Source organism: Pelodiscus sinensis, chromosome 9 (assembly GCF_049634645.1).
Source record: "Pelodiscus sinensis isolate JC-2024 chromosome 9, ASM4963464v1, whole genome shotgun sequence".
Lineage (NCBI taxonomy): Eukaryota > Metazoa > Chordata > Testudines > Trionychidae > Pelodiscus > Pelodiscus sinensis.
In genome coordinates, this window is record NC_134719.1 from 47,074,715 (window position 1) to 47,100,152 (window position 25,438).

General features: G+C 43.7%; 1 protein-coding gene across 3 annotated transcripts in view; it reads left to right on the forward strand.

Annotated features, from left to right (window-relative positions):
* The window catches only part of LOC102449075 (complement factor H-related protein 5-like), a 42,118-nt gene that overhangs the window by 11,350 nt on the left and 5,330 nt on the right, over nucleotides 1-25,438 (forward strand). For all 3 annotated transcript variants that reach the window (XM_075936703.1, XM_006110178.4, XM_075936704.1), the window contains exons 6-12: nucleotides 2,449-2,631; nucleotides 4,965-5,153; nucleotides 8,091-8,291; nucleotides 12,048-12,248; nucleotides 15,117-15,317; nucleotides 16,925-17,125; nucleotides 21,476-21,676. In XM_075936703.1, coding sequence (XP_075792818.1) covers nucleotides 2,449-2,631; nucleotides 4,965-5,153; nucleotides 8,091-8,291; nucleotides 12,048-12,248; nucleotides 15,117-15,317; nucleotides 16,925-17,125; nucleotides 21,476-21,676 — 1,377 coding nt within the window. The remainder of the gene's footprint in view (nucleotides 1-2,448; nucleotides 2,632-4,964; nucleotides 5,154-8,090; nucleotides 8,292-12,047; nucleotides 12,249-15,116; nucleotides 15,318-16,924; nucleotides 17,126-21,475; nucleotides 21,677-25,438) is intronic.

Below are 25,438 nucleotides of genomic sequence, written 5' to 3' on the forward strand. Positions count from 1 at the left end.
TATAAAAAGAGTGTGATATACAGATAACACTTGTGAAATTAATTACCTTGTATTTATTTAAGAGGGCTTCACTGTTAGCTCTTAGAAAACAACAGTTTAATAGATATCCCCATCCCAGCCCTGATCCCCCTCTCAGAACCAGCACCCTCTACCCCCTTCTGCTCCCTAATACTCTGCCCAGCCCAAAATCCCCTCTTGTACCCAAATTCCCTCCCAGAGCTTGCACCCTCACCCCCTTCTGAATCCTAACCTCTGTGCAAGCCCAGTAAAAGTGAGTGGGACTAGGGGAGAGCAAGCAATGGAGAGAGTAGATCTATCCCCATCCTTGCCAGAGGATGTTGTGGTGTTAAGAAGACCAGGACTTTAACAGGGTTAAAAAAGAGCTATTAGCCAGGATGGCTAGGAATAGTGTCCTTAGTCTCTGTTTGTCAGGGGCTGGAAATGGGTGACAGGAGAGGGATGAATTGATGGTTCCCTATTCTGTTAATTCCTTCTGGGGAACCTGGCACTGGGCACTGTTGAAAGACAGGATACTGGGCAGGATGGACCTTTGGTCTGACCCAGTATGGCTGTTCTTAAGTTCTTATGTTCTTAGAGAAGCATTTATTGTCCTAAAGTATTATCTGATATACTGTAAAAAAAAGCAGCACGCATTGGGAAAAAATAGACTTTAATGAAGAAGTCAAACTAGATGTAGTTACAGGTAAATTAGCTCTCTTGCAAATACAGAGTTCCCTGGGGTGGGCTTATGAATCTAACAGAGATGCTTCTCTATTCCTTTATCATTGGTATAGAGTTGGTAAGACATGGGATAAGTGGGATCAGAAGACAGAATTTCTTTGTTTTTAGTTCTCGGTGAAGTTCTTCACAAGAATCTGTTTAAAAAAAAAACAAGTACTCAGAATAAGGAATAAAATACTATGTAAGTTGAAAACTTGCTGGGCAATGGGAAATTTGGGCCAATGCTTAATGAGGCTGAGCAAATAGAAGGGGATTCAAATACCTTTCTACCTTTCCAGATCTGGGGCCACAAGTACATAATGGAGAAGGGGAAAAACATTTCCTGGGATAACTGGGGGTATGTCTACACTTGAGTCCTCTCTCAAGAGAGGAATGCAAATGTACACATCCGAAATTGGAAATGAAATGGGGATTTAAATATCCCACACTTCATTTGCATAATCGCCGAGTGCTGCTTTTCTGCAATAGCGTTATTTTGAGACATCAAACTCGGTCCCCGTGGGGTTATTTCAGGAGAAAAAAATGGAGTGCTCAAAAAATAAGTAAGGGTTACTTCAAGGGAAGGGTTTTCTCTCAAAATAACCCTGCAAGGACTGAGTTTGACGTATCAAAATAGTGCTATTGTGGAAAAGCGGCAGTCTGCAATTATGCAAATGAAGCACGGGATATTTAAATCCCCGCTTCATTTGCAATTTTGGATGTCTACATTTGCATTCCTCTTTCTCGAGAGAGGAATCAAGTGTAGACATACCCTGGAAGCAGTACAACGGCTGTTCTAAGCTGACAAGAGAAGTCACATAGGAAATCTTCTACCAGTGAAGGTCTTGTGGGGGTGCTATAAATTACAGCCCTATCCCATTGGTTCAGAGGCTGCCCATGACAAACCACTGCATTACACAGGGGAAATCTTCACCTGTCCCAGTTAGAGATTGGTTAAAAGTTCTTCCGCATCACTCCAATGGTGCAAAAGGACCTTAAAGAGGCCTGGGTATGGTCACTAGAGTTTAATTAGTGATGAGTGATTTGTTTAATTAGTGATGAATGGAAAGAAGTTAAGTCAATCAGGAAAAGTCTCTCAACATGCCAGGTCCAAATGTAGGGCACAACATGTAACAAGGACACCAGATGAGGGACACAAACATTTAGTGATGGTGGAAATTTCCCCTCCCCTCCAGCTTGTCTAGACTATGATATTAAATTAAATTAAGTGGAGAAGTGTCTATATCACAGTAACCGCTACCACATCTAGTATAGGACACCGCACCCTCTATCTTCTTACTCACCTCAATATAGAGTACTGTATACAGATATAGTCGAGCCAAGACGCATAAACATGACTGAACCTGTCTAGAGAATGGCTCTCATGGTAGAGTAACACACCCCATAAAGAGTAATTCCAATACTGTACATTACTATCCTTCTTTCCATGTTATCTATACAGTGAGAGGTAACTACCTGGAATCAGGAATAAAGAGAGCTCTAGAAGAAAAGGAAGATATTAGGCAAGTTAAATATTAAATTTTAAAAATACAGCAGGATTGAGCATCTACTTTCTTGAAGGTTCAGACTTCATAGATGAAATTAGGGAAGGGAATGGTGCTACCAGCATTTTCACTTTAAATATCTAATGTAAGTAATATAATATAAGTACCTAATATATATGACAGTACAATTACTCTCTGTTTCAATGCTCTGTGTTTGTTTTAGATGAGTTAGGAAGATGTGGTCCCCCACCTTCTATTCAAAATGGAGACATCATTTCTGAACGATTGCCAGTATATTCAGCAGGTTCTTCAGTGGAGTACAAATGTCAACGTTTTCATGGAATGACAGGATCCACAACAATCACATGCCGCTTGGGCAAATGGACAGCCCCACCAGTATGTTCAGGTACATATAGAATTATCTTTGTGACATGAAAAAGGAGCATGGTAAATTACATGACTGTGCTAGTTATTAGATTTCCAAAGTGGCATTTAAAAACCTGAATTTGTGCCTACACTAAATAGTTTGCTATACGGCTATTTAATCTGGTGTTGCAGTTTTTCCTAGCAACTAGGGGAAATACAAATGACAAAATTCTGAACACAGAAGTCTGATGGAAATGGCTTTAAAAATAAAACTTCAGAGCACAGTATGTGGAGAGGAATGTTAATGGGACAACATTTAGAGCTATTCAGTGTGAACAAAGAGCATTTCCTGCTAATTGAGTGTCACTTTGTATCCATTCATACCTCATAGAAATTATATTCACAAAATATAACTGTGTAATAGTGAACCGAATCAAGCACACATGAGCCAGGTATTCATTGAAAACTCAAGCTATAAAGCCAGGCAGGCTTTCTTTTATTAACACAAGCCATGTGTAGGGAAATCGAGAAAGATCAGTGGAAATTCAAAGAGATGTCACATGAATGCAGTTTTCCACTTAGCACATCCTGAGCTAAGAACTGCTTCTAGCACCTATCTCAGAATAATTGGAACATGATTAAAACTACACACATGCTGAAGTGCAGGCTAGATCGGTGCCTGAAGGCAACAGTGCAGCTCTTCTCCACTCTGCGATTGTTACAATCAATTTTTACTGTGTAGTGTTTCAGAAAACCATCAGCAATATTCTCTTGAAATCAATCATTAAAGGATATAGATAAGTTCAATAACCATAATAGCGTGGTTTAATAAAGAAAATTACATTAGACACATTTCCACCATATTATATAAGCTTTAATTCATTTTTGAGAAGGTATTTGCAGCAGCCCAGAAATGATGAGGCAAATGCTCTGGAAATAAGATGGAGAGGTACAGATAGAATTGCTTCTACTGCTGAGAACTTTATGGAAGTTTATTGCTAATGGGCCATGTGCCAGGATCAAACATCATCTGCATTTAGAGTACAATGTTTACAAGGAATACTCAATGATCAGTGCTTCCCAGGCTGTCACCCACCTACCATGTTTTAGCATATATAGCCCGCACTCATGTATAACCCTCACTCATGTATACTCTGTGGTTTTTCTTTGCTGAGTGAAAAAAAAACTTAGATTACCTGCGGACATGTATAACCCACGTGTTCTATAGGCTAATTCATGGTTAATTGCACATACCAGGATAAACTGCCAATGTCCTGCATTCCACCCATCTTTTGTTAGGTAGCCATCCTGCTGCCAGCGGGGGGAATGGAGAGCACAGTGCAGGCAAGCTGGCCAGCCTGCAGGAGGGGAGCTGTACTCATGCCCAGGCCCTACACAGCCACAGGCAGGTGCAACCCACCTCCTCCGGGCGGGGGAATGGAGAGCACAGCACAGGCGTGCTGGAAGCTCATCAGGCTCTCCCTCCAGCGGAGCAGAGCTGACCCAATTCTAAAGGGGCAGAGCTGCTTATGAGTAAAAATAAACTTGTATATCCCATGGACATGTATACCCCATGGAGGGGGCAGGGAGTGGGGTTTGTAATAAAGTGTAAAACCCGCAGGTTATATACGCTAATTTACGGTATACTTCTCCTACTAATTCCTCCCTATTTGTGACCAGCAGGTAAAGCTGTTCATGGCCCCTTCTCGGTTCCTTCAGTCCTGGTACCAGGAAGTTGTCCCCAACATACTTCAAAAACTTCCTGGGTTGTCTGTGTACTGCTGTATTGGTAAAGGTCATAGCTGGGCTGCATTTATGATTTTATCAGTTATAGGTACATCATGAGGTTTCTATGTCCTTCAGTTCTTTCTTTCCTTTTTCCCCTTCATTCATTTAATATTTCTTTCTTGTACAATTCACACACATTTACCTCTTTAGTGTTATTCTCTTTTTCATATTTCACTCTTTTGGTTTGAATTACCCAAACTTCTCTTTAGCATGAATCCTGTAACCATTATATTACCGTCAGTATTTCAATATGCAAATACCATGGTAAAGTCATAATCCACAATACTCTGAGACAAATGCTATGTATATCAAACATGGTAACAAGGCCATGGAGAGACTAGAACTTGCACATGGAAATGCTCCTGACTGTCAGTTGTTCATGAACAAGTGCCATGTTGTGTCGACTTTAAAGATTTATCTTATAGAATTTTGTGTTAAATTCCAATATCTAGAGGATACTTTTTCCCTTTTACCTTGAGATCTTTCCTAGTCTATCAGAGTACATTGATAGCACTGTAATATTTGTTATATGATAGTATTTACTTTAAATAATCACTGATGTGCATATTTTTTATATCTACACAGTTTCAGAGGCTGCTAGAAAGTGTGGGAGACCACCTGCTATTATTAATGGAGATATCAAGATCCTTCCACAGAAGGAATATGAATCCGGTTCAAGAGTGGAATACAGATGCCAAAGTTTTCATAGAATGAGGGGATCTGCATTTGTTAGCTGTGAGTCTGGTCAATGGACAGATCCACCAGTTTGCTTAGGTGGGTTCAAGAATCTATGATATGGAAAAGAACTGTGAGTTATTCAATTGATATTTTTCATATTATGGGCCCAGTTCTGGAGTCATGTATACTGGAGTAATTCCAAATTAATTTCACAAATTGGAATGGAATAACTTCTGATTTACACAAGATATGTGTGGGGAAAGCTCACATTCTTTATAGGAAAAACTTTAAAAACAACGAATAGTCTAGCAGCACCTTAAAGACCAACAAAACATGTAGATAGTGTCATGAGCTTTTGTGGGCACAACCCACTTCTTCAGAGGAATGGAGTTAATAAGGGTCCAGTTCCAAAATAAATAGGGGATGGGGCGGGGAAGAAGGAAAAGAGAGAAAAGAAATAGTCAATGAGGGTATGTCTACATTACCCCCCTAGTTCGAACTAGGGGGGGGTAATGTAGTCATACGGAGTTGCAAATGAAGCCCGGGATTTGAATTTCCCGGGCTTCATTTGCATAAAGCCGGCCGGCGCCATTTTTAAATGCCGGCTAGTTCGGACCCCGTGCCGCGCGGCTACACACGGCACGGACAAGCTAGTTCGGATTAGGAAGCCTAATCCGAACTAGCTTGTCCGTGCCGCGTGTAGCCGCGCGGCACGGGGTCCGAACTAGCCGGCATTTAAAAATGGCGCCGGCCGGCTTTATGCAAATGAAGCCCGAGAAATTCAAATCCCGGGCTTCATTTGCAACTCCGTATGACTACATTACCCCCCCTAGTTCGAACTAGGGGAGTAGTGTAGACATACCCTTAGAGTGTTAATGCCATATGAAACTGATAAAGAAGGGGCAAATTGTTCTTAAGTACCCATTGCTTAGTTTTTTAAGTCATTAGGATGGGGATGGCAGTGTGCTAGTCAGGTAATATCTTTGTTCATACCTTTGTGATGGGTCCCAAACCTGTAAATGAAGTTAAGTTCTAAGACTTCCCTATGTATTTGGCTTGTGGAATTGGCATGACACAACAGGGAGTCTTTGTTCATACCTTTGATACCATTTACATATTTTGTTTGTCTTTAAGGTGTGCTGTTTGTTGTTTTTTTAAGTTATTTCAGTTACAGACTAACACAGCTACTCCTCTGATTCTTCATAGGGACATTTAATACAGATTTTTTAAAAAGAAAACATGGGTAAATGGCAAGCATCCACACCATAATAAGTACTTATAATGCACCCTCAGAATATATCTTAGTTAAAAACTGTGACAAACATTATAAAGAAACTACCATTTATTGGAAGTGAAAAGATATATTCAAATACACTGTTAGTTGAAAAGATTTCAAATATGGAAGATTCTGTAAAATACAATTCAATAGCATACAGAAAAGGATGAGGAATATTGGTTGCTGCTTTTCAATGCTAGGCGTAGACATGAGGCTGGCATGACTAGCTAGGCATTCCACTTTCGCATAGGGGCAATGTTAACTGGCATAAAACAAATGTGGTCTGCTCTAAACCTCCATCTCTACAACCTCCATCAGCTTAGAGTGAGAGGTGAGGGGATGGCCAGAGTACACTGAGGTGCAGTGACCCCCAGATGAGCAGCTTTCTGTGTGTGTGGTTCTTAAATGAATGATGAACCTTACTTGCTTGGGTGTAGGAGTCAGGACAGACACTTGAAGGTGTGGGGGGCTCAGGACAGGAGGCCGCAAGTTGGGGAGGTGAGGGAGTCAGGGTTGCAGGTTGAGGAAGGGCTCAGGGTAGGTGGATGGGGATATGAGGGTGGGGTGGGAGTAAGGGTGATGAGGGTGAAGGGCAGGGGGTGGGGAGTGCAGGAGTCAGAGCAGGGAATGAGGATGGGCTAAGGGCAGAGGGTTGGGAGGAAGGGAAGCTCAGGGGAGAGTGTGGGAGGCTTAGGGTAGGGGGTGAGAGACTCAGAAGAAGGAGGAAGGGTGGCTGCCAACTTTTTGCTGGGGGTAGCCTGGGGTGGTGGGGCTATGCACCATGCCTCCTGGCTTATCCCTGGGACAGGGGGTCCACACACCCCACTGGCCTGAGGCGGAGGGGAAGGGGAATGCACCTCAGCCCCTGGCCCAGCCACCAGCAGTCCCCGGGCCCAGCCCATGGGCAAGAGGTAGATCACGCTGGCTGCCTGTTGGTACTTGCCAGAGCCAACCCAGGGAGGCGGGAGCCATGCAGCAGCCAGTAGATGCTCCCTGAGGCAGGCCATGGTGGCGGGTGCTGCCAGGGTTAGGGTCAGGGTTATGCATGAGTATAATTGTTCCAGCCATCACACCTCTATCTTTCTGTATGATATAAAACTATCACATTCCACGCACTTCCCATTATCCTGCCACAAAATTGGTGGTCCTAGCTCTTACTGTTTAGAAGGAGTTCAAGAACAAATGGACTTACAGACGGACAGACCCACAGACTGAGAGATAGATGCACGTTTCTAAAATATATAGATTGCTTAAGTCTTTGTCATCCTGGATCTGACTTCACAGCTTAGGACTAGCCTGTCATGTTCCTTTTCTCTTATGCCATATCACCTACCCAAAGCTTGGGGAGGGAGGACAATGGGAGACCAATCTTCCAGCTTTAAACGTTGAAAAAGTAAGTCTACTTGCACGTGCATGGTATTCTGTTGGCCAGGTGTAGCTAGGTTCTAGCCCATTTGCATTAGCTGAGTGGCATAAAGACAAAAGATGGTAAAATAGATTCTAATGCTGTTTCTCTCTCTGTTCAGTCTCCTCTCTGTTCCTTTTCACAGTATGCCTCCCGTTGATGTGACAGCCTCCTACTCTAGAGCTCCTTCTTCTTCTTTTTGATCAAACTTTCATCTGAAAGTATTTCCTTGCTTTCTTTAGCTATGTAAAGCGTGAGGGGTCAGGATCAATTTCAATACACTTAATGAATCAAAAATTCAGTTATAGAGCCACGTGTACCTCTTGAAAATATATATTTTTACTGTTTCCAGAGCCATGTACAATTATTCCAGAAGATATGGAGAAAAACAATATTCATCTGAAATGGACCTGGAAAACAAAATTGTATTTAGAAAGTGGAGACTTTGCTGAATTTGAGTGTAAAAATGAATATGTGAGGGAACCAACATCTTCTGCATTTAGAGTACAGTGTATGGAAGGAAAATTGGCATATCCTAAGTGCAAGAGAATAGGTAAGAAATCTCCAATATTCACCAATCAATGGACTAAAAGATTCATTAATTTTGGGGGGGGGGATTTCAGTTTTAATAAATACAAAGACATTATTATGATGGGTACCATAGGACATGTGGGAAATCAAGATTCTTGACCCAGATAATTTGCAATCTCATTGGAAAAGACAGATTGTGGGTTAAAGGGATTCACTGTTTACTTTTCTTGTGAGTTATATTGACCTGGGACAATTTCTCTGACATCTGGTAATCTTCAGGTTACTAGCAGAGGAGAAAAGTTTTGCATATGCTTCTGTCTTACCTAAATTCTTTGGCTGGCCCAATTTCTCATTCTGGAAGATGGTTTTCACTGTGATGTGCACTCATTTGCTTTCTCTCTGAACTTGATTCTTTAACTCCGTTAGTCATGGAATTATAGAATCTTAGAATTACAGGACTGGAAGAGACCTCAGAGGTCCAGCCTTCTGTCCAAAGCAAGACCAATCCCAATTAAATCATCCCAGCCAGAACTTTCTCAAGCCAAGACTTAAAAACTTCTAGGGATGGAGATTCCACCCACCCCAGGTAACCCACTCATGTGCTTCACCGCCCTCCTAGTGAAATAGTTTTTCCTAATATCTAACCTAGACCTCCCGCACTGTAACTTGAGACCATTGTTCCTTGTTCTGCCATCTGTCACTACTGAGAACAGCCTCTCTCCATCCTTTTTGGGACCTCCTTTCAGGAAGTTGAAGGCTGCTATCAAATTCCCCCCTCACTTTTCTCTTCTGTAGACTAAATAAGCCCAAATCCCTCAGCTTCTCCTCCATGTGCTCCAGCCCCCTAATCATTTTGGTTTCCCTCTGCTGAACCCTCTCCAATGCATCCACATCCTTTCTGTAATGGGGGGGGGGGGGGGCAGAATTGGATGCAATACTCCAGATATGACCTCACCAATGCTGAATAAAGGGGAATAATCACTTCCATAGATCTGCTGGCAATGCTCCTCCTAATACACCCTAATATGCCATTAATATGCCATTAGCCTTCTTGGCTACAAGGGCACAGTGATTAATCATATCCAGCTTCTCATCCACTGTAATCCCCAGGTCCTTTTCTGCAGAACTACTACTTAGCCGTTTGGTCCCCAGTCTGTAGAAATGCTATTCACCTGATGAATCAACTACTTTCTGCAAGCTCTCATAAAAGTGATCGTTATCTGTGTTATTTGTTGTCAGAGTTGGTTAGTAGGCACTGACAATGTTGATGTAGCCTGATTCAGTGAATAGTCGAAGAGTCATAATGCACTAGGCATGTCTATTGACTTGAGCAGCAAGTTGCAAAGGGGGAAACCAACTCCATGCAAGCATTTCTCAACACTATGTTTTCCTTGACAAAACAAGTGGAACTCTCTTATGGATCCAGAATCTGCAAGTCTATTCTCTTGAAGGGCAGCAATATCAATGTTCAGCCTGATGTATTGTTGCTCTATTAGCACAGATTTTCTGATGATTATGGTCATATCATCGGAATTGTTATTAAGTCCAGGACACATGACTCTTATGTTCTACATTCCAGTCTGAAATCTGAGGTTTTTCTATTACTGCTAGGCATGTGATTTCATCTGCTTTTTGACCTTTGGTCTAGTCTCATGCTCCCAATGAGATGGGCAGATGTGGCAGGTCAACACCTAACTGTCCTGGAGCTACCCAGCTTAAGGCAGTGGTAGCTGACCAGTGGAGTGCAATGACTCCTCCCACCATCGAAAGTGACCCCTGGCATCTTCCTCTTCACCAATTTAGGAAGGCTTATAACCCGTATCTGCCACTTTCTGTGTTATGACCATGCTTGACAGCAAGGATGAAGTGTCCTCTCAATATTGTTTTCTGCTGCATTGCCTGGGCAAATAATATGGAGATTGTGCATTGCCCAAGGACACTATCCCCCTTTTGATCCTTCCAGTTAAGCCCAAAGGAAAGACAAAAGCCTATACATTTGGAACTGGACTGATTGTAGGAGATGCCGGAAAACAGAGTGGACATGTCCTTCCTGCTAACTGCCTTAGGGTCTCCATTCCTTATTTTCTGTTTGAGTTTACTCCTGTAGCCTTTGAGTCTCCCAGAACTATTCACAAGGCAGTGAGAGATTTTCTATCAGGGGTTTCTTTCCTTAGCCTTACACCCTCCTGGGCTAACCCACAAAGCAGTAGGGGTGGCAACCTTATTTAATGGCAGGCTACACTCTCCATGTCACAACACCATCATTGGGAACATGTGATTTTTTTATCAGTACAATGGATGCCAACCGATGTCCCATCACACCGTGGTCACATTGCCACTGTTGGTCTGCAGCTGCATATTAGCACAATGAGATGTTCGTATTTTTCAGCAGAGAGGCCGCCTCCTATCTGCCACCTGGAGACATGCCAGGTGGCAGACAGCTCTGCTTTCCCATTACCAGCGACCCCGGAATGAGGTAACTGGCTCTGTGGATATGGGAAAGTCGGTGGATATGATATAAATTGACATTAGCAAAGCTTTTGATCCAGTCTCCCACAATATTCTTGACAGAAAGCTAAAGAAATATGGATTGGATAAATGGACTGTAAGATGGATAGAAAGCTGGCTAGACTGTTAGGCCCAACAGGTAGTGATTAACAGGTGGGCCATCAGTTTCTAGAGGAATGCCCCAAGAATCAGTTCTGGGACTGGTTTTGTTTAACACCTTTATTAATGACCTGGATGAGAGGATGGATTGCACCCTCAGCAAGTTTGTGGATGACACTAAGCTAGGGGGAGAGGTAGCTACACTGGAGGGCAGGGATAGGGTCCAGAGTGACCTGGACAGATTAGAGGACTGGGCCAAAAGAAATTTGATGAGGTTCAACAAAGACAAATGCAGGGTCCTGCACTTGGGATGGAAGAATCCGAAGCATTGCTACAGGCTGGAGACCAAATGGCTAAGTAGCAGTTTGGCAGAAAAGGATTTGGGGATTACAGTAGATGAGAAGCTGGATATGAGTCAACAGTGTGCCCTGGTAGCCAAGAAGGCTAATGACATATTAGGAGGAACATTGCCAGCCAATCTATGGAAGCGATTATTTCCCTTTATTCAACTCTGATGAGACCACATCTGGAGTATTGTATCCAATTTTGCCCTCCTCCCCCAGCATAGAAAGGATGTGGACGCATTGGAGAGGGTCCAGCAGAGGGCAATCAAAATGATTAGGGGGCTGGAGCATATGACCTATGAGGAGGGGCTGAAGTCTTTGGATTTGTTTAGCCTGCAGAAGAGAAAAGTCGTGGGGTGGGGTGGGTGATTTGATAGCAGCCTTCAACTTCCTGACGGGAGGTTCCAAAGTGGATGGAGAAAGGCTGTTCTCAGTAGTGATGATGGCAGAACAAGGAGCAATGGTCTCAAGTGGGGGAGGTCTAGGTTGGATATTAGGAAAAACTATTTCACTAGAAGGGTGGCAAGCACTAGAATGGGTTACCTAGGAAGGTGGTGGAATCTTTTTAAGTCTCAGCTTGACAAACCCCTAACTGGAATGATTTAGTTGGGGTTGGTCCTGCTTTGGGTAGGGAGCTAGACTTGATGACCTTCTGAGGTCTCTTCCCGACCTATGATTCTATGATTCTTTCCTTTTCTTTTCAAATCTTATCTGAGAACATTTTCTGCTTTTTGCTACTTAAGTAAATAATTTGGACCCGGGTTAGTCTCAATACATGTGGTCAATTGTATATCCATTGAGTTGAAATTTCATATTTCTGTTTCCAGAACGATGCATAACATCCCCAGAAGAAATGGAGAAAAACAATATTGGTCTGAAATGGATTTCAGAAACAAGACTAAATTTAGAAATTGGAGACTTTGTTGAATTTGAGTGTAAAAATGGATATAGAAGGGATCCAACATCTTCTGAATTTAGAGTACAGTGTATGGAGGGGAAATTGGCATATCCTAAGTGTAAAAGAAAAGGTAAGAAATCTGCAGTGAAACTACAATATTGGCGAGTCACTTGACGGAAAGATTTCTCAGTTTAAAAAATAAAATAGCATCACTGTGTCAGATGTAACATAAACATATGGGAAATCATAGCTTCTGAACCAGACTACTTGCAATCTGAATAGAGAAGACAAATAGTATGTTAAAGAGATATAGCTAACACACAAAATACCCACTATATTACTTGAGTTGGTACAATTTTCCTCTTACATCTGATCCTCTTTACATTATCATCAAGGCAGAATAATTTTGTAAGTGTTCTTGTCTTACCTAAGTTCTCTGCCTGGCCCTATTCCTCATTCAAGCGACTGATTTCTATAGCACTGTGGATGCATTTGCTCTCCCTCTAAGGCTGATTCTTTAGCTCAGGGGTTGACAATAATTTTTGATGGGGGGCCACTCCAAGATTTTGGAAAGTGGTCAAGGTCCGCACTCTTCTGTGATATTAGTGGAGGAGGTGTAGGGACTGGGATGGAGATTGGGTACAGAAGGGATCTTGGGCTATGGGATTAGGATGCAGGAGAGAGTGTGGGGTCCTTGATGGAGTTTGGGTGAAGGTGATTGTGACCTGGGGCACTGGACTGGGGTGCAGGTTCTGAGTTGTGACCTACGGCAGGAGGGTATTGTGAACTGAGGTAGGAGACTGAGATGCAGAAGGGGGTGCAGGTGTTTGGGTTGTGACCTTGTGCAGGGTATTGAGGTGCAGGATCTGGGAGGAGGCATGGGTTCAGGAGGGGGCAGAGGGTTTGGGTATGTGGAGTAGGGGGACAGGAATGGGGGGCAGAGGGTTGGGGGAAGAGAGGTAAGCTTTGATAAGGAGACTTATCTGGGCAACTCCTGGCTAACAGCCCAGCAGGGATCTCAAGCAGCTTCTCTGCCTGCCCCACCCCACACAGGCTGCAGGGGCCATGTGAGCTGGTGACTAAGACCCCGAGGAGGAAGAGGGTGCTTGTTGTGCTGCAGGTTCTTAAAACAGGCAGCTCTCATTGACCAGAAATTGGCTAATGGGATTGTGCTTGGGACGGGAGCATCCCAAGAAGCACCCACTCCCCCCAGGCTCACAGCTGAGAAAGACAAATAGCTGTGGCAGCCATTTTGCTGAGCAGTGTAGGGGTGGGGGTACAGGGCAAGCATGGAAACTCCCTGAGACTGCCCACTGAGTTCATGGGCCAGTTCCAGTGGCTTGGCAGGCTGGAATTTTGTCCTGCGCTGCTTAGCTCCTTCAGTACCTGTTGGAGCTCATCACTGTGAAGAAGCTCCGTATTGGGGAAAGTTTCCTGATCTTTATGAATTCCTGGGAAACCATCTCTCCATGAAGAGCAGTTGCTGATCATCTATTTTATCTGCCTTGCCATTCTGCACTGTGAGAGTTGCAGCTGGACTTCTCTGTCTGCCTGTTGCAGTTACTGCCCCGACAAATGATTTATGTCAATGGCAAGTTATGACTCTCACCTTTATTGGTAACCACAAAATGTTGCTTTAATTTCTTTTGTGGAGTCCCTGGATTCCTTGCAGCTTGTGACTCAGCTCTGCCAATTAATCCCTAGCTCTGGTGTTGATCCATACCTAAGGGCAGGAGTGTGTATTTAAGCTGGGTTTGTGTGAGTCATAGTCGTGCTTTGCTCCTGAATTTCCTCCCCACCGATAACACCACAACCAATGTTTTCACTAATCTTTCCATCCATGTGCAGATATTTTTCCAGTCACGTGTATAATACATTAGATATGGTGGACCACAAGTACAAATAATTTTTAAAAAAGAGCTGAGGGCACATTGTTAGTCATCTGGTCCACATTTAAATCTCTCAGAAATGGCTGCACAAATGCACAGCTTCCTGGGGCACTGAGGCCCTAGTTGCATCCCCTGGAAATGGGAAGGAGTGGGATTGTGATTCGGTGCACAGGATAGCAGTGCTGATCAGATCTGGCCCAGTCAACATGCAATCAGGCCACACTGCAGGTTCCCCTTCCTTTGAATTCAAAGCCGGTATCTAGGCAACTCCTTGCATCATCTGAATGACACAGAGGGGGCAGAGTGTAAAACAGAAACACCTGTGGGGTTCTTCCAGTGCTCATTTAGTCCTAGCACCCAAGAGACTTTCTGTTATACAGTACGACTATTGCTTTTTGTAAAGCTTCCTTCCCTCGACTTCTTGTGCTTTTCCTAGAAGTGACCCAATAGGTGCTTCACTCTAGGTGCATGTAACAGGGCGAGCCTGTTGTTAACTATTTTTTTTCTCCACCTCTGGGTATTAGGACCCATGTCCCTCCTACAATGTGGCACCCTTCCCTCTGGGTACTGCCCTTCCTCACTGCCCCCACACTATGGGGTCCTCGCCCTCTGGGCACCTGCAACCCCCTATGCTCACCCAGCCTCAGTGACCCTCTGCCATCCCTCCATCCCTAGAGTTCCTCTTTGTTTTCTCATCCTTACCAACTTTCCTTTTCTTTTCAAATTGTATCTGAAAGTATTTCCCTGTTTTTGTTACCATGAGGCAAACTGAGGCGACTGCCTCGGGTGCCAGACTGTGGGAGGGCGGCACTAGCACCCAGAGGGTAGAAAATTGTATCTGCTGCTGGTGCATATGTATTCTCTCTGCTTTAGATGCACAGAGGTGGCGGAGTGCTGTGCTGAAGGAATTGAGACCTTTCAAAGTTTTGGCCCAAGCGAGAGGGAATGGGGGTGTCATTTGAGCTCCCTGCCTCAGGTGCCAAAATGTTGTGGGCCGGTCCTGTTTGTTACCTGTGTAAATTATGGAGATCCATCAATACATGTAGTGCATCAGATATCTAATGACATGTCCATAGGTACATACTAAAATTACATATTTCTATTCACAGAATTTTGCATAACATCCACAGAAGAAATGGAGAAAAACAATATTGGTCTGAAATGGACCCCAGAAAAAATACTAAACTTAGAAATTGGAGACTTTGTTGAATTTGAGTGTAAAAATGGATTTAGGAGGGATCCAACATCTTCTGAATTTAGAGTACAGTGTGTGGAGGGAAAATTGGCATATCCTAAATGTAAGAGAAAAGGTAAGGAATCTCCAATATTAGTTACCGGTAATCACTAGACTAAAAGATTTCTTACGTTTTATTGAGGAATTTCCACTTTAAAAAATTAGAAGGGCACCACTATGATGGGTGCTATAGAAACATGTGGATAGTCATGGTTGCTGACCCAGTCTACTTACAGTCTGAATTATGAAGATAACATGTGAGTTAAACACATAGAGCTGTCACATAAAAGTGTAAGAGAAAAGGTAAGGAATCTGCAGTGAAACTACAATATTGGGGCATCACCTTACTAAAAGATTTCTCAGTTTAAAAAATAAAAGTTTTTTGTAAAGCTTCCTTTTCTCAAATCCTTGTTCTTTTCCTTGCAATGTCCCAATAACTGCTTCCCTCTAGGTGCATGTGGCAAGCCTAACCATCACAGTCACCTCCTGCTGGACACTCAGGGAATTAGCTTTTCAATGCCGGACCGCCCCCTTTCAGCTGGTGTCTTGCCCACTGTTACCTATTTTTTCTCCATCTCTGTGTATTAGGACCCACATCTCTCCTAGAATGTGGCACTGCCCTCCTGCACTGCCCCCACACTCCTGGGTCTTTGTCTTCTGGGCACCCCCAGCCTCCTATGCCTACCTTGTCTCAGTGCCCCACTGCCAGTCTTCATCTAGTCCCTGCCACAAGGGCAAACTGCCATCTGAAATGGCCACTCATCACTGGCAAGGGGGTGTGGACCTTCTGCCCTGGCTACCTCGACTGCCTCTCTGCAGTCCTCATTCCCTCAGACCTTGCTTTAGGCCCTCCAGCCTGGGAGCTTGCCTGGCCAGAGCTTCCCCAGCTCTGCCTGCCTTTCCCCAGCACTGCTCTACATCAAAAGCATCTAGATTCTCTAGCAGCCAGGTGCATCCCACTGCACTCCTGCTAGAGCAAGAGTGAGTCTATGTCTTCTCCCCTCCAGGAGCCTTTATTTATACTGCCCACTGCTGGGCCCTGAGTGGCTCAGACCTACCACAGCTGCTGGCTCTACAGCTCTGCCACTCCAGACCTCTCCCAGGGCTGGGCTTTAACTCTTAAAGAGCCAGTACTGAGCAGGTGCCCCTTCACAGCACACTTGTGCCCCTTGCTCTTCTGATCGGAGGTGTCACATAGAAGTGTCTGTTCAGCATGTGCATGCATCTTTTTGCACTACTTCCTGTACCCTACTCTAGTTATCTAGCACTGCACAAGCAAATTGTCCTTGATACCTTCTCAAGTAACAGAAAGTATCTTTCCGCATGGGGAATATTCTGTTGGCCAGTGATGGCTAAGTTCTGGCCCATCTGCATCAACTGAGTGACACAAAGGGGCAAATTGTAAAATAGATTCTAACTCAGTAAAATTTTGTATCTAGTTCCAGTCTCCTCTCTGTTCCTACCTACAGTGAGACCCAGTTATTGAGAGCGCTTCTGTCTCTAGAGCTCCTTCTTATTTTCTCATCCTTACCATCTTTCCTTTTCTTTTCAAATTGTATCTGAATGTATTTCCCTGTTTTTGTTAGCTATGTAAATCATTGGGATCCATCAATACATGTAGTGCATCAAATATCTAATGACACGTCCATAGGTACATACTAAAATTACATATTTCTATTGCAGAATTTTGCAGAACATCCCCAGAAGAAATGGAGAAAAACAATATTGGTCTGAAATGGACCTCGGAAAAAAGACTGAACTTAGAAATTGGAGACTTTGTTGAATTTGAGTGTAAAAATGGATATAAGAAGGATCCAACATCTTCTGAATTTAGAGTACAGTGTGTGGAAGGAAAACTGGCATATCCTAAGTGTAAGAGAAAAGGTAAGAAATCTCTAATATTGGTTAATCACTAGACTAACCAAGTAAGTTAGTCATAAGGTTTCTTAGATTTTATTGGGGAATTTCCATTTAGAAAAAGTACAAGGGCACCACTATGATGGGTGCTATAGAAGCATGTGGACAGTCATGGATGCTGACCCAGTCTACTTGCAATCTGAATTATGAAGATAAATGGTGAATTAAACATGTAGGCTACGTCTAGACTGGCATGATTTTCAGCAAATGCTTTTAACGGAAAAGTTTTTCCATTAAAAGCATTTGCGAAAAAGAGCGTCTAGATTGGCATGGACGCTTTTCCGCAAAAAAGCCCTGATCGCCATTTTCGCCATCAGGGCTTTTTTGCGCAAAACAGTTTTTAGCTGTCTACACTGGCCCTCTTGTGCAAAAACATTTCCAGAAAAGGGCTTTTGCCTGAACGGGAACATCAAAACATTTGCGCAAGAAGCACTGATTTCAGACAGTAGAATGTCAGTGCTTTTGCGCAAAATCAAGCGGCCAGTGTAGACAGCTGGCAAGTCTTTCTGCAAAAGCAGTTGCTTTTGCAGAAAAACTTGCCAGTCTAGATGCAGCCATATGGGTTTTTGTCTTACCTAAGTTCTTTGGCTGGCCCAATTCTTCATTCAGGCTGCTGATGTCCATGCTGTGTATCTTCATTTCCTTTCCCTCTGAAGCTGATTTTGTAGCTTCTTCAGTTCTTGTTGGAACTATTAAGAAGATCCATTTTGGGGATCCAAGTTGGGGAAAGTTTTCATGATCTTCTTGAGTTCCTGGGAAATCTTAGAGGAGCAGATTTCTAGTCACCTACTTTATCTGTCCATTCCATACTGGGAGTGTGGGTTTCTCAATTTTCTCAATCACCTAGAGACATTGTAGTTGCTGCCCCCAACAAATATTTTATCTCAGATGACAAATCATGCCTCATACCATTGTAGGAAACCATACGATGTTAATTTCCTTTGTGAAACCTCTAAATCCTGTTTCAGGTCTTGTTTTTATTTCTTTTGACCATCTTTAATCTATTTTGGCCTGAGTGATTAGTCGTTATAGCAGGTTTCCATTGTGTTGTCTGTGTTAGGAACAGAAATTAGGGACAGAGACAGGTTTTCGATAAGCAAAGGATGTAAATAGTCCTGATTCTCTGAAAGCAAAACAAACAAACATCAGGAGGCAATTTCTCTGCTCAGAGTTCCAAGTCTGCCTTCACATTCAGCATCCATGGAAAAGCTGCTCTCCAGCTTTTCCTCAGGGCCACTCTTCCAGGGCTTCTCTGGCTGTCCATTGGCTTTCTGGAAGCTTGTGACTCAGACACACACAGCTCCACCAACTAATCCCTAGTTCCTGTGTTCATCGACACCTAAGAGCAGAGGCTATGAAAAGGCATTTAAAGTGTGTTTGTGTGAGACATAATTGTGCTTTCCTCCTGAATCTGCTCTTCCTAGGATCCCCACTAGTATCACCACAACTAGCAGTTTAACTGCCATTGACCATAAGCCCCTAGCGTCATCCCATCCAAATTTGAGGCAGTAGTGTTGTGTCTGGACCATAGGGTAACTGAGCAGTGCTAATAAGCTCTGGCCCTGTCAAACTGCAATTAGGCCACAGTTCAGGTCCCTCTACCTGTGAATTCATATCTCAGGCCTAGGCAACTCCTTGAATCAGTTCAGTGACATGCAGGGGCCAGACTGTAAAACAGAATCAGGCTGTAGTGGTCTCCTGTGCTCATGGGGCCCCAGCTTCCAAGAGATGGTTCTTTTACAGAATGTGACCACTCTTTTGAAATTTCCCTTCTCTCAAATTCCTTCTTGTTCTTCTTCTAGTAGTGCCCAATGGGTGCAGTGGCACCATTTAAGATTTTGGTGTGTGTATAAGGGGCTGTGGTTTCTGAGACTATTTTCTAATATGTCAGTTGTCCACAGTAACTTCAAAATTAGTCCCAAATAGCCAATCTATTTATTTAAACACTTTATTCACATTACTGTCGATGCATTTTAAAAGAATGACTCTGTAGTATAGAATTAAATCTTGGATGTTAGTAGCAGAGATCCATAACAAACAAATTTTGGCAGCCAAATCATACAAATTGTTCAGATTGGCTTAGTTTTATGTTCATTAAAAAAACTTTAAAAAGAACAAATGGCCTTGCAACACCTTAGGGTACATATGCACAGCAGCATTATTTCAGATTACTAACATTATTTCAAAATAGAAAAAGTGCACGTCTACACAGCAAGCCAGCATTTCAAAATATTTTCAAGATGTCAGACTTCTTACCCTGGGGAGTGGTGGAGAGCTCGCTGCCAGTGGCTTGCTGGCTCACATTTTGGGGCCACTGGGTCAGGGGCCCCAGTGGCCACTGCTGGCTTCGGGCTGGCAGGCTTGGAGCTGGCACAGGCACTGTGGCCAGAGTCTACCCCTTTAATGGCACCGGGGCTGGGGGAGGGAGAGTAAGTTTTCCTGGTTGTGGCCAGAGTGGCCACCAGGGCTCCTTGGGAAGGGCTGGAAGCCCCCTATTTCGAATTAAGTGTCTACACAGCACTTAATTCAAAATAGCTATTTGGAATTTGGTGTTACTCCTTGTAGAATGAGGTTTACCAAATTCAAAATAAAGGCTCCACTGTTTTGAATTTATTTTGAAATAGTTGTTTGCCTGTGTAGACGCTATTAAAGTCAATTCAAAATAACTGCTGTTCTTTCGAATTAACTTTGTAGTGTAGACATATCCTGAGTGTGTGGCTCCATTATGAGTTTTCCGAAAAGGGTGGTGTCCTGGGCAGAAAGGTTGGGGCTAGAGAGTAGCTCCCCTAGCCAACCCTCAGCACTATACTTTACTGCACCATGGATGGCAATTTAAAGTGTCTGGGGTAGTGGCAATGGCAGCCCAGAGCCCTGGGCCCCTTGTAAATTATCTGCCCTCCTTGTCCCTGTCAGCATCCCTGACTAAGGGGAGATATGGCAGAGGTCTATAAACTCAGGAATGGTGGAGAAATTACACACAGAAGTGTTATCTACTCCTTCAAACAACACAAGAACTAGGAGTCACCCTATGAAATTAATAGGCAGCAGATTTAGACAAAAGGAAGTACTTTTCACAGTCAACCTGTTGAACTCTTTGCAAGAGCATGTTGTGATGGCCAAGATTATAACAGGGTTCAAAAAAGAATGAGCTAAATTCATGGAGAATGGGTCCCTCAATGGCTATAAATGGTTATTAGCCAGTGAGGGCAGGTATCCAGTACCCTCTTCTGCATGTCCCCTGCCTTTGTTTGCCAGAAGCTGGGGAAGGGTGATGAAGCACACAATGATTGCCTCTGAGGCACCTGGCATTGGCTACTGTCAGAAGGTAGGATACTGGGCTAGATGCAACCAGTACAGCCATTCTGATGTTCTCACACAGAACCCAGATATATGTGCCCACTGCAGAAACACAGTAAAACTCACTCCCCTCCTAGAGCTGAGCTAGAACTTAGGAGTTCTGATGGGGTATCTCTTTCCCCACAGAGTTAGTAAGAAAGAATATTAAAACATTCGAAACATAACCATGTCCCTCAAGCAACTTGCCACAAGATGTCCAAACATGTTATTATTGGAGCTGAGTGGGTTTAATATTTATTTCTCTTTCTTTTGCAAAGGAATTAGATAAAGGGCATCTGTCAGCTAACTTTTAAACTATCTGCCAGAAATCGTGAGTCTTCAAATGTCTAAGCAGAACCATGGTTAAGGTTGCCCCCTCCCAACCAGAATCTGAAATGGCATCACTGACTGTTGGTCAATTATGGCTAAGGTCTGTCCCTTTCGCATCAACTAAGTGACACAAAGGGCACGTCTACACTGCAAAGTTATTTTGGAATAAGCCAGTGTTTCTCAAACTGTGCTCCACAGAGCCCCAGTGCTCCGCGAGACATCTTCAGGGACTCCGCGAGGTTGACAAACTGGAAACATTGATAGGTACAACACATACAATCAGTGGACCGCTGGGATTCTGCATAAATATTGACTGTTATTCCAAAATAACTTTGCTGTGTAGATGTACCCAAAGAGGCCAGACTGTAAAATAAGATCTGACTCAGTCTCTCTCTTTATTTATTTAGCCCCCATTGCCTCTCTGTTCTTTCCCACAGTGTGACCCTTGTTAGTGTGAAAGCCTCCTTCTATAGAGCTCCTTGTTTTCTCAAATATACCGCCTTTCCTTTTCTTTTCAAATCTTGTCTGAGAGTATTACCCTGTTTTAGCTAGCTAAGTAAATCACTTGGGGATAGGGTCAGTCTCAATACAGTTAATGAATCAATAATAAATCAATATGTACATACTGGAACTATATGTTTCTATTTCCAGAGTTATGCATGACGTCCTCAACAGATATGGAGAAGAACAATATTGTTCTGAAATGGAGCTCGGAAACAAGAATCAATTTAGAAAGTGGAGACTATGTTGAATTTCAATGTAAAAGTGGATTTGTGACGGATCCAACCTCTTCTGCATTTAGAGTACAGTGTGTGGAGGGGAAATTGACATATCCAAGGTGCAAGAGAAGAGGTATGTAATCTCCAGTGAAACTACAATATCAGTAAATCACCCGAGTAAAAGATTTTTTTTATTTTTACAGAGGAATTCACAGGTTAGAAAAAATACCATGGCAACATTGGGATGGGCAACATAGACACAAGTAGGAAGTTGTTTTCCTGACTCAGGCAGCTGGCAATCTGAACAGAGAAAAGAAATGGAAGGTTAAGGAGATACTTGGATTGTGAGTTCTATTTCTGGAACTGGACAATCTCCTTCTGACATCTAGTTTTTTCTAGTTATCAACAGAGTGGAAGAGTTTTATAAGTTTCATGTTTTTTTTACTCAAATTCTCTGACTTCCCAATTTGTAGAGCATAACTTAATTCAGCCAATGGATTTCCATTCTGATCTACACTCTTTCAGTTTCCCCACAGTTTTTTTTTTCTGCTTAAGTCTTTGCTGGAGCGCATCACCGCTAACACGTTCCACATCAAGGAAAACTTTCGTGATCTCCCATAGTTCCTTTGAAAACTTCTGATCCACGAGGGTCAATTTACTGGTCACCTTATTTATCTACCTTTCTATTTCAAACTGGGGATGTCACAGCCAGTCTTCACCTGCTGCCAGGGACTTCATATCTGCTGCTCCGATCAATATTTTAACTCCAACTGAAGGTCATCTCTCATATATCTCTCTATATATGACTCCTCCAATGCTTCAATAGTTTTTTTGCATCTCTTGTTTCAATTTATTTTTCCCGTCTTTTACTTACCCCTTTTGTTCAAAGTGTTTAGCTGATAGTTAGGGTCTTTTGTATTATTTTTCTTTACAGAGGAAAAATAGAAGAAGAAACCAGTGTTTTCATGACACAATCCTTGTTGTTTACAAATAACATACCCAAAGTCCTGCTCCTCTGACCTGTTAGATCAGGGAACAGCAGGCTGTTTCCTTGCTCACAATCCAAGCCTCGTTTTTCATTCATCATTTTGATCAAGAAGGTCTCTTTTGGATCTCTGTGAGGGCCTTGTTCCCAATACATCTAGTGCTGTCTGCTGGCTCTCTACAGTTTTCTGGATGCTTCTTGCAGACACCACATACGGCTCCATCATTTAACCTACATCTCTCATATTATCAATCCCCAGAGAAGCCACTCAACTGGAAATGCTCCAGCCTTTGCCCAGGCCTGGCGTGTGATTTACTCATTGGCCATTCCCAGCGTTTCAGTTGTCACTAAAAAAAGGGGCATGTAACTACTTCGTCATTTAGCCTGAGGGCATGGCAGTTCTCTTTCATATCAATGTCACTGAGTATGTCTGGTCTTGAACCCTGGCTCAAGCCTATCCCCACCTTGAATCAATCGTGTTAACCTCGAGCTACCACCTCGAGCACCAGGACCCTGAAGTGCTAGCAGGTCTGGGCCCTTATGATGCTGGGCCTTAGGGATCTGCGCCTATTCATAGACTCATAGACTTTAAGGTCAGAAGGGACCATTATGATCATCTAGTCTGACCCCCTGCACAGTGCAGCCCACAGAATCTCACCCACCCCTCTTAGAATAATCCTCTCACCTGTATCTCAGATACTGAAGCCTTCAAATAGTTTGAAGACCCCAAGATGCAGAGAATCCTCCAGCTGTGATCTGTGCCCCATGCTACAGAGGAAGGAGAAAAACCTCCAGGGTCTCTGCCAATTTACCTTGGAGGAAAATTCCTTCCCGGCCCCAAATATGGTGATCAGCTAAACCCTGAGCATGTGGGCAAGACTCATCAGCCAGACACCCAGAAAGTTCTCTATAGTAACTCCTATCATCCCTCCATTGACCTATTTCCCACTGATAATGAATGGTCAATTAGTTACCAAGATCATGTTATCTCATCAAACCATCCCCTTATCATAGAATCATAGAACTGGAAGAGACCTCAGAAGGTCATCAAGTCCAGCCTCCTGCTCTAGGCAGGACCAATCCCATCTAAATCAACCCGGCCAGGGCTTTGTCAAGCTGAGACTTAAACACTTCTAGGGATGGAGACTCCACTACTTCCCTAGGTAACCCATTCCAGTGTTTCACTACCCTCCTAGTGAAATAGTTTTTCCTAATATTCAACCTGGACCTCTCCCACCACAACTTGAGACCATTGCTCCTTGTTCTGCCATCTGTCACTACTGAGAACAGCCTCTCTCCATCCTCTTTGGAACTTCCCTTCAGGAAGTTGAAGGCTGCTATCAAATCCCCCCTCACTCTGCTTCTGCAGACTAAACAGACCCAACTCCCTCAGCCTCTCCTCATAAGTCATATGCTCCAGGCCCCTAATCAATTTGGTTGCCCTCCGCTGGACACTCTCCAATGCGTCCACATCCTTTTTGTAGTGGGGGGCCCAGAACTAGACACAATACTACAGATGTGGCCTCACCAAAGCCGAATAAAGGGGAATAATGACCTCTCTGGATCTGCTAGCAATGCTCCTCTTACTGCAACCTAATATGCCATTAGCCTTCTTGGCTACAAGGACTCATACCCAGCTTCTCATCGACTGTAACCCCCAGGTCCTTTTCTGCAGAACTACTACTTATCTGGTTGGTCCCCAGCCTTTAAGAATGCTTGGGATTCTTCCATCCCAAGTGCAGGACTCTACACTTGTCCTTGTTGAACCCCATCAGATTTCTTGTGGCCCAATCCTCCAATTTGTCTAAGTCACTCTGGACCCTATCCCAGCCCTCAAGCATATCTACCCCTCTCCCTAGCTTAGTGTCATCCGCAAACTTGCTGAGGGTGCAATTCATCCCCTCATCCAGGTCATTAATAAAGATATTGAACAAAACCGGTCCTAGAACCGGACCTTGGGGCACTCCGCTAGAAACCGACCGCCATCCTGACATTGAGCCGTTGATCACTACCCACTGGGCCCGGCCTTCTAGCCATCTTTCTATCTATCTTACCGTCCATTTATCCAATCCACATTCCCTTAACTTGCTGGCAAGAATATTGTGGGAGACCATATCAAAAGCCTTGCTAAAATAAAGGTATATAACATCCACTGACTTTCCCATGTCCACTGAGCCAGTTACCTCATCATAGAAGCTAATCAGATTGGTCAGGCACGACTTGCCTTTTGTGAATCCATGCTGACTATTCCTAATCACTTTCCTCTCATCAAGTGTTGATTTCCTGTGTGCACGGGCTCGTCTACATTGGCCCCTTTTCCGGAAGGGGCATGTTAATTTCAGAGATCGCAATAGGGAAATGCGCAGGGGATTTAAATATCCCCCGCGGCATTTAAATAAAAATGTCCGCCGCTTTTTTCCGGCTTTTAGAAAAGCCGGAAAAGAGCGTCTACACTGGCCCCGATCCTCCGGAAAAAGCGCCTACTTTGAAGTAGGAATAAGATCCTCCGGAAAAGGGCGCTTTTTCCGGAGGATCGGGGCCAGTGTAGACGCTCTTTTCCGGCTTTTCTAAAAGCCGGAAAAAAGCGGCGGACATTTTTATTTAAATGCCGCGGGGGATATTTAAATCCCCCGCGCATTTCCCTATTGCGATCTCTGAAATTACCATGCCCCTTCCGGAAAAGGGGCCAATGTAGATGTAGCCCACAGGTTCCCATTTTGATCCATGTCCTGGAAATCCTCCGAATGAGTCTCAAAAGTCCTGTCAATACCTGTCACGTGGTGCTGGCTACTGCACCCTATTGCAAATGGAGCCCAGGCCTGCCTTTGAAAATGGCAGCAGCTGCGACCAGCATTAACTCCATTGCCTGCTGAACACCAGCGCTGTCAGCCAACCTGCAGGGTGTGCAGG